Source organism: Carya illinoinensis, chromosome 4, assembly GCF_018687715.1.
Source record: "Carya illinoinensis cultivar Pawnee chromosome 4, C.illinoinensisPawnee_v1, whole genome shotgun sequence".
NCBI lineage: Eukaryota > Viridiplantae > Streptophyta > Magnoliopsida > Fagales > Juglandaceae > Carya > Carya illinoinensis.
Window position 1 is genome coordinate 8,688,234 of NC_056755.1, and position 13,945 is coordinate 8,702,178.

General features: G+C 35.0%; 2 protein-coding genes across 3 annotated transcripts; one reads left to right on the forward strand and one right to left on the reverse strand.

Moving 5' to 3' along the window:
• The first annotated feature begins 2,283 nt into the window (after positions 1-2,283).
• LOC122307545 (lipase-like PAD4) lies at positions 2,284-8,514 on the forward strand. The gene is made up of 4 exons (XM_043120471.1): positions 2,284-2,482; positions 2,614-2,944; positions 6,461-7,171; positions 7,530-8,514. The coding sequence occupies exons 1-4, from the start codon at positions 2,463-2,465 to the stop codon at positions 8,343-8,345; spliced, it is 1,878 nt and encodes a 625-aa protein (XP_042976405.1). The 5' UTR covers positions 2,284-2,462; the 3' UTR covers positions 8,346-8,514.
• Positions 8,515-10,387: 1,873 nt separating this feature from the next.
• On the reverse strand, positions 10,388-13,934 carry LOC122307127 (psbP domain-containing protein 2, chloroplastic). 2 transcript variants are annotated; one of them, XM_043119785.1, is made up of 4 exons: positions 13,393-13,934; positions 13,102-13,257; positions 11,134-11,464; positions 10,388-10,689 (listed from the first exon to the last, which is right to left on the reverse strand). In XM_043119785.1, exons 1-3 carry the CDS (start codon positions 13,771-13,773, stop codon positions 11,204-11,206), a joined length of 798 nt encoding a protein of 265 aa, XP_042975719.1. In that variant the 5' UTR covers positions 13,774-13,934; the 3' UTR covers positions 10,388-10,689; positions 11,134-11,203. The 2 variants fall into 2 exon arrangements, with proteins under 2 accessions (XP_042975719.1, XP_042975720.1); XM_043119786.1 differs by lacking the exon at positions 10,388-10,689 and having other exon boundaries at positions 11,320-11,538.
• Between the last annotated feature and the right edge of the window lie 11 nt (positions 13,935-13,945).

A 13,945-nucleotide genomic window follows, 5' to 3' on the forward strand; every position in this document is an offset into this window, starting at 1 on the left:
CCCTCTAAAAAGGTGTCGTTTTTAAACACTTAAAAGATTTTTTATACCCTCCCCTAAGCCCCTTCGATTAGTAATTTCTTTTTTTTTTTACCCCCATGAAATTAAAAAAATATGAGAAATCGAATGTGATTTTTTATTTTTATTTATATCAACATATTTAACATATCCAATTATCAATACTTATAAAAAGATATTTTGTACATTAAACCTTGTTTAATTACATTGATGTGCATGATGAGATAAAAATTAAAAGTTGAATAAAATATTGTTAACTATAATATAATTTTTATTTTAAAATTTTAAAAAACTGAGTTATTTATTATATTTTGTATGGTAATTGGAAAATTTATAACGATTATATGAGATGAGAAAAGATCATGATATGGTATGTGTAACTAAACCAGACATATGATAAAAAAAATTCTACTTATCATCCTCATACCACATACTATATATATATTTTTAAATTTTTAAATTTTTATCAAATATGTAATATATAGAAGATTAAAAAAAAAAAGAGCATATTTTGTTGACCCAAAGTCTCCGCTAGAGTGACCCACTTCATCCATTGCTGAAGCCACGCTCTCCACTTGTTTTTCAAAATCACAATCATGATTCCCTGTCACGACCCGCACGTTAATGGACTACTCATCATGTAAAAACAAACACATCTCGCCCAGCTAGTACTCATCATCATGGGATGCCCACAAACAGGTTTTAGGTACTTAAGCTAGCCACCGCCTCTCATCTACAAGCATTCCCATTACATGATCATCGTGACCTTCCCTAGCTAGCTCGATTCCTCACCTAATACCACTTCTTGACTCCATTATATTGCCAATGTTCCAAATTAACCCACCCTCATAAGAAAATATAATAATAATAATAATAATAATAATAAAAGCATGTAGATAAGTTTGAAATATCGAGTTAGCTAGCTAGGATACGCATATATATATATAGTACGATGAAATAGGAAAAGTTGGCAGCGGGCCAGGGCCAATATATATATATATATATTATAAAAGTACTAAATTGCCCTTTTTCTTTTCTTTTCATTTATCTTTGTTGGTGGAGCTAGGGCCCTTAGTCCCTTAGATACGTTCCCTAGCTGTTCATATTAAAAAAAAAAAAAAATTATGTATAGTCATTTTTATATATTTTATTGATATGATTAGTTGTGTATTGAAAGGAATTTATGTAACCAATTATATTAGTAGAGTGCGTAAAAAATATGCAAAAGTGACTGTATATAATATTACTTATCATGATGATCATACGATTTTGTGATCTCAGATATATTGTGATTAACAAGAGTGAAAAAATAATAAAAAAGTAATGATAAAATATTAAATAGTGGTAAATAGTAATAAAAAGTAAGAAAAATAATAATAAAATAATGAATAGTAGTGAAGTATGTAATAACACACGATTGATTTTCATTATTAATGCACCTCCCAAATCAATCCCGAATAATCTTGATCTGTTAGATTTGTGGAGTCTAATTTTATTGGTGTGTCAGTTAGATTTGATGATCAAACCCAATAAAATAAGGATGCGTTATGATTTTTTTATAGACCTTCAAGGAGGAAGATTTTCACAACATGACCCCCCCAACCAGTACTAGCTCTGACCAAAGAAAAAAACACATGCAATTTCTCTCCAAGAATATTGATCAATTACTTAATTTACTTGGTAGACATGCAGCATGCTCGTCTCAAACAATAGTAGTACATGCATGGGGTTGATCATCCCTACTTGAGTAGAATTCAACGCCCTTATTACCCGCCCCCCCCAAAAAACGAAAAAAAAAAATAGTTGATCACAAGTTGAACCATACCTACCTCGGTGCATAACCCACGCTCATGTATTATATGAGACCTCAATTCATTGTCTTTGCTGACCATATATATATATATATATATATATCTATCTATCTATAATATTCAAGTCCCATATAAAACGCAACCGCGTCTACTCTCTCAGCTCCCTGGCGATATTGATGATGATGATCCCCTTGAATGCGGGTCCTATATATATATGACGAACTATGAATGTGTGATCGATATTGATCCATGCATGGTCTTGTCTTGACTCTGCATATCTCACTCACGCGGTATTTTAATTACTCCAAGTTGCTCAGTACTGCTTTGCATGATATACACAGATAATTGGATGATGATGATCACTCGGTGGGGACTCCTTACACTATTAAATGACAAGTGACCCTAGAGACCAGACTCAGACTCCAATCAATCAAATAATCACTTCTTTTTGTTATTATTATTTTTTTTATGGTGGCCCAATTAGCAATATTTAGCCTGAGGCCCTGAATCCATATTTCAAATCCTCACTACTGCGCACTCAACTTTCTTCCTTCCTTTCTTTCGTTCTCATCATCAAAGAGTCGCTTCAAAGTTCAAACCTTTGAATTAACAAGAAACTAAGAACAACTCTGGTCCATGGATGCCGAAGCTTCATCGTAAGTTAATCCACCTTCTTATTATTGGATTTTACCAAGAAGTTCTTAATTTTCTCTTGAAATTAAAGTACTTAATAGTAGTGGTCTTACTGCTACTCCCTGAAAATCTAACCAACCACGTTGATCATCAGGTTCGAAACCAGCGAGGTTTTGGCTACTTTCTTGGCATCCACACCATTGCTATCGGAGTCATGGAGGCTATGCAGTATCGCCAACAGCACTGCGCAGGGCAGTTTTGTCTCGGATCGAGTTGGAGATGTTGGTTATATTGCTTTTTCTGGCATCCAAATGGCTGGTAGCTTAGAACCCAGTTGCAGAAACTTGGTGCCATTGGAGAGCGCCGGGAACAACCTGTTCTTCCGAACAAACCGCCTCAATGAAGGGGAGGAACCGGTCAAGGTGAATGAAGGGATGTTACATCTCTTTCTGTCTATGTACGTTTCCTCCAGTTTCAAAGAACAGGTTAGTTAATTTCTACTTCATATTAATCCAGAAACTAAGAAAGAGATGAAATTAATTTAAGAAACTTTTTCAATGCAACTAATATATATATATATATGTATGTATAAATATGTATAAGTTCGTTGTCTGCTGATTTTGATTGAGTGCAATATGGTTGCATGACCTTTTGGGAGCTTTTGCATTGAGTTTTAGGCTCCGGTTAGATAGTAAAAATATTTTATCTTTTCTTATCCCATTTTATTATTATAAATTTTTTAAATTTTTACATAAAATATAATAAATAATTTAACTTTAATATAAAACCGTCTCATCTCATTTCACTATCCAAGTCGCACCTTATTCCTCTATTTCAATAAATATATGTTGCATTGTTAGCAACATTACAAGATTTTATATGCTTATAAGAAGTGGCCGAATATCCCCAGAATCTTAGAATATTTTATGGCCTAGCTAGATTTCTTAATTCTCAATTATATATAGTTGAGGGTTTAACGTATATTGAAGATTATAACAATTAGCCAGGGTTTGGGAATGGAAGCTTTGGGATATTAATCTCTGTGTCTCTTTGTTTGAATCCCTGACTCCATGATTATATTACCAACGTTGCTCGATCTACATTAGGATTATTAGCAGAATTTTTATGCATGATTGGTATAATTGTCTCTGATCTGTCTCTCTAGCTGTTTGTATAGCCAATGACTACAATGATATATATATATATAATTAATAATATATATTATAATGAGCATATTCTAAGGTTGCTCCAAATAGATCTTTTAAGGTTAAAGAACAAACATCAAATCAAGCACTAAGTAATTAACATTCCGGCAAAACAACAGGATATTAAAGGACAAAAAAGATCAGTTGATCAAGGGAGCTATTCATGCACTAAAAAAGGAACACAAAAATGCATATAAAAAGTCCTTAAAAGTTTAACTTTTGTTGCCCTTGTCGCCTCAATAATGCAAGCACTTTAAAGGGATATTAAGTTGGTAAGCTTATATATATACATATAATTAATTAATTAATTAGTGGGGATTAAAACGAAGGGTAGCTAGCTCGATAACTCAAAACAATCCAACCCCAAATCCACCCAAAATAAAAGGGATTTCAACCCAACTCTGTTTGCTGGACTGCCTGTTTGAATAGCAGTTGGGCGGCGGCCGGGTGGTAAAGTTAAAAGCTTCAGCTTCAGTCCAAATTCTCTCTTTGTTTATGTTAGGATTGTAGTTGGGATGTCAAGTTCAAGCTTCAATTTCCAAGAAATGAATATATGGATGATATCTGTTCTTCAGCTTCTTGCAAAAAAACGTGCAATGGAAACTCTTTGTGCTTGTATTTGACAAACATGCATGAGGCTTCCTTTCACGTAGGCCCTCCTGTGTAGTAGTGCCCCATGACATAAATACTTAATATTGACAGCAATAAATGTTATCAAGCATTTCGTTCATGAAGCGTGCATGGAACTTCTTGTGCTTGTCGTGACTAACCATACCTATATATATAGATCTTCAAATTTCAATGTGACTTTAGAAGTAAACATAATCCCAGCATAAGGCTTCCTTTCACAACTGCCGGCCTCTTGAGTTTTGAATATAAGCAGTGCCACATGAAGTACTATATTTGTCCAAAATATCTTTATAGGGCCGGGAGAGAGAGATATTTTCAAAGTCCATTTGATAAAGCGTGCAAGGAACTTCTTGTGCTTGTCTTGACTAAAAATAAATATACATATTCAAATCTTAACGTGACTTTAGAAATAATAATCTCTGCATATTGTCTTTCACGTCTACCCTCGAGTAGAAGTGTCACACGACGAATATTTATTCGAGATATTTATATATATAGACAATAATTAATAAATATTATAAAGTTCAATTTATTCATGTTATCCTCTTTTACTTAAAACTTTCAAATTCACACGAGATCTTTTACCTCTACTTCTTCAAATAGCTATGTACTCTCTCATTCTTGGGATGAGTTATATTTTAACAAAATACAAGTAGTTAAATGATTATTAATCTAACTGAACATCTATATTGATATTCAAATGTAATGAGTTTTCTATTTTTGAAGGACTTCATAACCCATTAATCCAATATTAAATGGGTTGATTTAAAAAACAATAACAGAGAACATCCATGGAGACAGCACTAACAAATAAAGACGAAAACTATGTTATCTTGAAACTCATCGTCTTGCCCGTCGGCTAGAGGTTTAGGTGCCATCATATAAATATATATATATATTATTTGTATTTATTTAGGCCGACTTTTTTAAGCACTGTTTGGTTGCCGTCACTTTCTAATTAGCCTTTTCTGGTCTACTCATGATAGAGAGTCCATAATTTTCTTTTTATGCCTCAATTATTAATTTGAATATCAGATTTCTCTCTCAATCAGCTCTCTGGGTCAAGGGAAAGAAAAAAGAAAACACCCACTTGAATTTACTTGATCCCCAACAGGCCATGTTTTTTTTTATCTACTAATAAGACTTGTTTGGTGACTGCTGAGACTCGTAAATTAGTGGAACCAGCTACAGTAATCGGCAGTCATTTTAACTATGTGTAGTTGTTTTTAAGTATTTCTTTCGCACTCTATTCGTATGATTAGCTGCATCATTTTTTTTAATATAAAATAATTTTTTTAATTAATCATATAAATAAAATATATAAAAAATACATAAAAATGATTGTATATAGCAGATCAGATAACCATGAACTGAAGCAATAAAAAACTCGAAAGCTATTTCCAAAACCCCTCCAAGATTTGCTGTTACCAAATATTAATACGAATTTGAGAGTTTCAGGATAAAAATAAATACATAAAATAAAATTATTTAATGTTAATTAAAATATTTATTTGATGTGTCCGTCTCTCTCTTGTTCATAGATTCTCAATCAAACTCTCAATATTTTCTGATGTAATTGCCGAATCACTCACCTTGTTCAACTTTTGATTTGCACGAATAAGTCAGAGGGAAAAGTTTTCAAAATCATCCCGCTTGACTTTAATTCCAAAGTAGAAAGAAGGAAATGGAATGAAATAAACTTGTTCACTAAACTTGAAGCAGTTAAAGGCAACCCATGTCAACATAACTTGGTTTTACTCGGGAATTAATAATTTAGTACAATGTTCTCATTTCTCTTGTCAAAAACAGTGATAACTAGGTAATTTTGACTTTTCTTATGTTTCATTCTCACACTTCGAATTAAAACTCGAGTCTGACTGAGTCAAATATGACTGTTCATAAAAAAATTAATATAGTCAATTATATCAATAGACTACATAAAAGTACATAAAAATGACTCTAGAGTCTAGTTGGTGTAAGTAAGAGAGATGATAGTTTGTTGTGAAAATGTAATCAACCCTTTATTTTTCTTCACAATTATGCAAACCTATGAAAAAAACACAGTAAATTTACAGAATATGAAATTTGTTCCAAGTTCTAAGGTTTCATAGTTAGTGCATGATTTAGACTCTTAAACTAACAGTTTAAGTTTAAACATGGAACCAGGTTTCGGCACTAGTGGACGGAAGCAAGTCAATTATTGTCACAGGCCATTCAATAGGAGGAACAACAGCCTCTCTTTGCACTCTTTGGCTCCTCTCTTACCTCCAATCTGTGTCCTCTCCTTTACAAGCCCTCTGCATCACATTCGGCTCTCCATTGCTCGGCAATGGCTCCCTTTCCCGAGCAATCCTGCGAGAAAGATGGGGTGGCAACTTCTGTCAAGTAGTCTCAAAGCATGACATCATGCCGAGACTGCTTTTTGCTCCTCTGACATTATCCCTCGCTCCTCAACTGCATTCCCTGCTGCAATATTGGCACTTCTCCATGGATTCTCCACAGTTTGGCAACCTAGTCCAATTGCGCGATGAAGATAAAGCTGATCTCTTTCGATTTGTCTTGTTTCATATGGAAGGTTTAGCACATGCAGGAGAAGAGACCAGTTTGTTTTGTCCGCTGGGGAGCTACTTGTTTTGTTCTGAAGAGGGAGCAGTTTGTGTGGATAATGCTGCATCTGTGACTAAGATGATGCATTTGCTGCTTATGACCGGCTGTCCGAGTAGCAGTATTGAGGATCATCTCAGCTATGGAGATTATGTGGGAAAATATTCCGTACAGTTTATGAACCAGAGAAGCTTCATGCAAGCCGATCTTCCTGAGACGAGCTATGAAGCAGGGGTTGTTATGGCGTTGCAGTCTTTAGGGATAGATAGCCAGGTACTGCATTCTATCCATCCCAATTCAGATCATGAAAACATTGTTCTTCGGAAGTCATTCTACTTGTAAGTTGTCATGTAAAACACCCTCCACACCTCTGACATGGTAGGAGCAGATTTACAAGAGAAAATTATCTTATTTTATTTGTTCAATTTGACATGTCATCGGTATGAAAACTGTTTCACTAAAAAAGATTTTCTTTCTTTCATATTTTAGCTCAAAAAACCAATCCTCTAGTCCAACACCAACATCAACATGTTCATGGTGGTTCCTTTACTATTCTTATAGAGATTTAAAAGTTATCATTGCAATGAGGTGATTTTACTTATCCAATATATCTCCTTTATTTTACCTATAGCAATCAGTTACTGGAGCAGCAAAAGACTGCCTGAGGATGGCGAGGAGGATGGGTCGCACTCCAAACCTGAAGGGTGCCGAGCTGGCTGTCCGCTTATCGAAATATGTACCTTACAGGGCTGAGATAGAATGGTACAAAGCATCTTGTGATGAGTCTGATAATAACATGGGGTACTATGATTGCTTCAAGCAAAGGGTATCGAACTCAAAAAGGGAGCACAGGGTTAACATGAACCGGATCAAGCTTGCTAATTTCTGGAACGATGTAATCTCTATGCTAGATAACAATCAACTTACTTATGATTTTGATAGGCGAGACAAATGGAGAAACACTTCCCAGTTCTATAAACTACTGGTTGAGCCACTGGACATTGCTGAATACTATAGAAAAGGTATGCACCGTGTCAAGGGCCATTACCTGAAGTATGGAAGAGAGAGAAGGTACGAGATTTTTGATAGGTGGTGGATAGAGAAAGAGGGAAGGTCTAGAGGGAGAGAATATAAGAGGAGCAAATTCGCAAGCTTGACTCAGGATTCATGCTTTTGGGCGAGGGTGGAGGAAGCAAGAGAATGGCTTGACAGCTTCAGAAGTGAAAGTGACATGACTAAGCTGGATCTGTTGTGGAAGAATATTGATGCGTTCGCAAAGTATGCAACGGAATTGGTGGAGAGTAAAGAAGTGTCTATAGACGTTCTGGCTAAGAATTCAAGCTATAGTTTGTGGGTGAAAGACTACGGAGCATTAAAATCAGAGTTACAGCTGCAGCACTTCCCTCCTCAGTTTCCGAGTTTTGTGGAAGGGGAGATGGTTCCTTAGACTATTCTCCAGGGTGATTATGTTTTACACTGCATATCTAAATAATGCTTGTATGTTTGGTACAATATGGCTTGTATTTACTTGGATGCATATCTTATGCAGAAACATTCCTACCTTAAAATAGCTGTACGAACCATTGCTGACAGAGAAGCACTATAGTTGCCTGCCATCAATTTTGTTAGTATATGCTTTTCGATGACATGAAATCCCATCCACTCTTAGGGAGTGAACTTTGAATACACGAATCCACCTGCTAAAACCATTTATCAGGTAATCCAAGAGAACTCCACGGCATGGTTTGGATAATGAAAGCCCCCCTATCTCATCACAATATCTAAACACCATATTCAACTTTTTCATCTAATCATTACAATCTTTCCAAATTTTCAAATAAAACACAAAAAAAAAAAAAAAAAAAAAATCAACTTTTTCAAATCCCAAAATAAAAATTATATTAAAAAAATATATTCTAACAATATTTTAACTTTATAACATTTTTATTCAATTTTTTTCTCTCATTTTCCAAAACCCCATAAAATATTTTAACTCAAATCATTTTTAACCCATCTCATCTCAACTTATATATCTCACTATTATTCACAAACCATCTCAACTCATTATTCAAACCAGCCCCGAACCACATCTCATCTCATTTCAAAATTTCTCATAATTTTCTTCTCAAACATCACTCAAACAAAAGTACTTTTTAATTTCAAATCTTCAACTTTTTCATATAATCATTACAATTTTCTTAAACTTCCAAACAAAATACAAAAAATAATACTATTTCTTCAAATTTCAAAACAAAAATAATATTAAAAAACTATATTATAACAATATTTTAACTTTATAATATTTTTTATTCAACCTTTTCTCTCTTCTTTCCCAAAACCTAATAAAAATCTTAACTCAAATTATTACACTACTATTCACAAAATTCTCATCTCATCTCATTCCCCAACCATCCCCTAAATGTGAAATCTGAAATCAGGATGTGTACGCCTATCACTCATCCCTTGACCACTAGGTGACCTTTTTTTTTTCCCTATATGTTTTGGAGAGGGTCACTACAGGGTAAAGTTCAAGTAGTTTAGATATAGCTGGCGATTTTGAATCTTAGATTAACAAGATGCTACGTGAATGATCTTGAAATTTCTGCATCTACTTTATTTATGCATATATTTCATGATTCATTACTCATCAAGGCACTAGTCCTATAAGAAATTGATATAAAAAGTAATAGTCCAAATGTTACCAACGGAAAAGGGAGAACAAACAAAAGCAAGAAGCCCTGTAGGATGCCGCTGAGGTGTAGGATGTCGCTGAGGTAGGATATATCTCTGCCAATCTTATTAGATCAGTTAAGCCACAAGGGTGTGAGGACCAAGCCAGAGATGCATTGTTTACAAAGAGGTGTTTAAAACATAACATAAATAAAATATTTCACGCCCAGGTTGCCCATCAAACAACAATCACTTTGGGGATGCCCCTTTTAACAAGTAGAAACTGCTAAGCATGATCAACAAACCAAAACATTAGAATCAGATTGAAGAATTCTAGGACCAGTACATAACTGTCAATGTGTTTGAGAAAATGTGATCTGTTAGTAGGAAGATGTAATCTGATAATATAACTTCTGTTGGGAAGATTATTTTGAAAATCAAAATATGCAAGAGAATGGTCAGTTAGCCAACAACTTGCACCAACTACTGCTGATTACTTATATTGTCCTTGAGCAAGTGTTCATAGTAATAGCAACAAAATTTCACATACCTGAAGATCTTTTGACTTCGGTTTTCCTTTTTTCCTTTGTTTTGATGAAAGAAAGAGATTTTGACTTTTTAGAGATAATAGTCTAGATTGCTTTTTTATTTTCTTATTCAGTAGTAGTATTCTACAATAGATAAAGTAACACTAGTAGCTGTAAATGTGGATGTCACCACGAGAAACAAAACAATACAGCACGAACAAAAAAAAAAAAAGGTATCACTGTACCCCAGGTGAAAGAGAATATGGCATTCAAACTTAGAGTATCATGACAATGTTTAAAATAAAAAAAGGAATTTATTGAAGAAGTTTTAGTCAAATAATTAAGATTAAGAAAAAGAAAAAATAAAAAAAGCAAACAGTATTATTTTACTGCTCAAGACTGTTACCCAAATAAAAATGAACAAAATCAAACTCTCAGCAAATTCAGAAACACCTGTCATATTGTTCACCACCTCTTGAAGGGATTGTTAAAGCCTTAAAAGATGAGTCTGTTCTTGTTCAATGCCTCAGAGGATGATTCTCCATTGTTTAGATCCCATCAGCAAAGATCAATTCCATTCTGGAGCATTGCCATCTGATTGTGAAAGGATACAGTGAACTGAGATGATAATGACAATCATTCTAAATGGGCAACTACGTAGAGTGATGATTCTCATATTTCAATGCTTTTCATGGCCCAGGGAATGAAATATGAAATATACCTATGTGCTGTACCTATGTATGCTTATCCATGTGCATGAGAACTAGGTATCCGTGAATGTATGTCTAGATTCACTAGTGGAACGAACCCACAAGACAACTGGCAAATAGTTTTCAACATTACGCTTCCCCCCCCCCCCCCCCCCCCCCCCCCCCCCCTCCTCCTCTCTTCCCCGGGTTTGATTTTGGTAATGATTTTATGCTAAAAGATGAGCTAAAGCTATCAAGTGACCTGAGAAAAAAGTGTGTAATGGACTCTATCATATCAATGTGTTTGTGTTTCCAACATTAACCGAACAAGACAAGAGATTAGCATTACCTTGGCTTTTGCAGACTCAAGCAAAGGCATAAAAAATGAAGTCACCTTGACACAAGAAGCTGCTGCAATGTCATGTTAAAGATACTGCATCAAATGAATGAAGAACTTGCTCCAACATCTTTCTTGTGTGGACTTCAAGAGGACTCTCTGGTTTGTCTGAGTGAGCAATATTTAGAAGGTAGAGTTTCTTTGAGGCCACAAATGCAGCTGAAAAGATCCTTTTAATTCCTCCCCTTGTGCTGTCCACCTTATACTCAAACTCGTACACTTGTAAGCCTCCCTGGCTAGATCTCTCTGTGGCTGAAATTACCTCAGCACCATTTGTACTTTCCTATATGACAAGAGAACTCATGACTGCTTGCCATGAATTTTCTTACAAAACGAGAGAACTGCTAAAAAAATAAGCTGCAGAAAGCCCAACCAAGCATCATGTAGCCAGAGTTGTGATGACTAAATAAAAAGTCTAGGCTGTTTCTGTAAATGAAACTTCCAACGTTATAATCTGACATTCAATCAGTGAATAAGCCACAATGGTAATGGTTAACCTCCAAAAATGTTCAGATTATTGTTCACATAATAAAGGAGCCTTCTGGGTGCTGAGGTGGTATTCGTATAAAGCAAACAATAAAGCAAACAAAAATTAGACTCATAACCACAGCTACCTAAAAGAATATGACTAGTGAAAAGTGACACGTCAAATAGGAAGGCAATAGATTGCATGATTTTTAAAATGCATGTGGCTGACCCCATTTGTTGACAAGAATCCATAAACCTGGCCTGAATTTAGTTGAGATAAAGGCTTAATTGACTTGAGTTGATGGAGTTAACCAAAGATTTGAGGTTACTCATTGACACAGACAAAAAATAATAAAAAAATAATAAGTATACCTTCTTATAATTATGGCAACAGAAAAATAACTAACTTCTGGTTTGGTGCTGTCAAACAAGACAACAAAAAAAGTCCACTCTCATAATAACCAAGCAATAATCTTAACTCTTCATTAGTACCCCTAATCTTCTTAAAGTTACCATATTTTAGTGTGCATTTATGTTAGTAAGAGCTTGTCTCAAAACATCTTGGCTTAGACCTAACGTAGATTTACCAGCTACCATTAGAAAACAACATTGACCTCCTCACTATACACCCCTGGTATGCAAAAAAGATGGTGAATTGATGAAAGCAGCTCATGTGAATTTTCTATCATAGAAGCCTCATTTGTCCCCTCCACTTGTTTACACTGATGCTTGTAAAAGAAACACAATATAAATTATTCGTCATTTGAAGTTATCCCAGCTTGGAGCATGAGGTTATCTTGAAAGAATAGAAATATTTTCAGCAGACAGAAAAAGTTGCTTCATCCAGCAACCATAAGTTTATAAACAACAAAAATGATCAAATTGGTCAGTTGCATAGACTAGAGATTTGGAAATGGCTTGGTTGAACTTCATTGAAGTGGAATAAGTAGAGAATTGAATTGCGGATGAGACCAACCTATGTAAGCAATGGTTTTACAGTTGCACAAAAAAGTCAAAGTATTTGGAAAACCTTGGCCTTCAGATGTTTCTAGCGAAAACTGATAGACATATCAATAGAGAGATTTAAAAACGAAATAAAAACCATAAGGGATGTGTACTCACCAAGAAATAAAATCAAGGGTATTTTGTTAGTTACAAAACCTACAAAATGGGTAGTCGTGCCCATTTCTGGCCGATCCTAGTCCATCTGGGATGTGTTCGTTGGGAAATTCCTTTTAACTTCTAAGAATCAACAACATTATCGTGGAACTTCGTTCAAGTCTTCTTTTTTCAATGTTTTTTTTTTTTTTTTTTGGATCGGTAAGTCTTCTTTTTTCAATGTTATTCAATTCAAGTCACAAATGCAATCATCACCGATTCACCAACACGGCAACACCTATAAACATAACATAAACAATACCAACCAGGAAAAAAAAAACACACTGAAGTTACCTTGCGCCTTTCAGCTTGTATAAGCTTATCTACTACAAATTGAGGACTCCCAAACTCTCCGAGGCTTGTAAGACGAACAGGGTTTACTACAACCCCAACATTGTTACTTCCCTTATTTGCCTCCTCAAAAAGAACAGCTGCCCCCGCTTTATCAACCTATTCAACCAGAACTAATCTCAATTATTCAAACAACATTACCGAAAGTGTGTTGGTTTGTCTGATTACATCTCTTCAATTAAAGAAAGAAAAAGATATAAATGTAAGGTAGAGTACAGAGAGAAGAGTGGGTACCTGGATCCAAGAAGAGGGTCTGAGGAGAGTGAAACCCTCCTTGGCATCTGTGTACCTTTGGAGCTCCAATTCTTCAGCAAATATAGACTCTGTCATGCTTGGCAAAAACCCATATGAAAAGACTGCAAGAATTGCGAGGTTGAGCTTCCTCTTGCTCAAACAATGTGATACGAATGCATCTTTGTCGGGATCATTGTAACTACTCTTTGGGTTCGGTTGTCGAGTCGATAAGAAGGAATCTTTGGGCAATGACGTCGGGAAGAGGTTTCTGGGAAAAGTGGACGTTGGACCATAACTATGATTGAAGCGATTGCGGTGAGAGAGAGGAAGCAAATCTAGAAAGCCATTAGAGAGCACGAGGACAGCCTCTAAGAACCTCATTTTCAGATGAATGATGTTCGTACACTCGGAGGCAGTCTGCTATCTCCAAATATTTTTGGCGGCTCTGAATATTTCTTTATCCAATAATTTCTATCAACGAAATATATATTTTTGTGAAAAATATTTTGTCGCAGCATCTTTAATTAACCGAACACCGAGCTAAGGATACTAT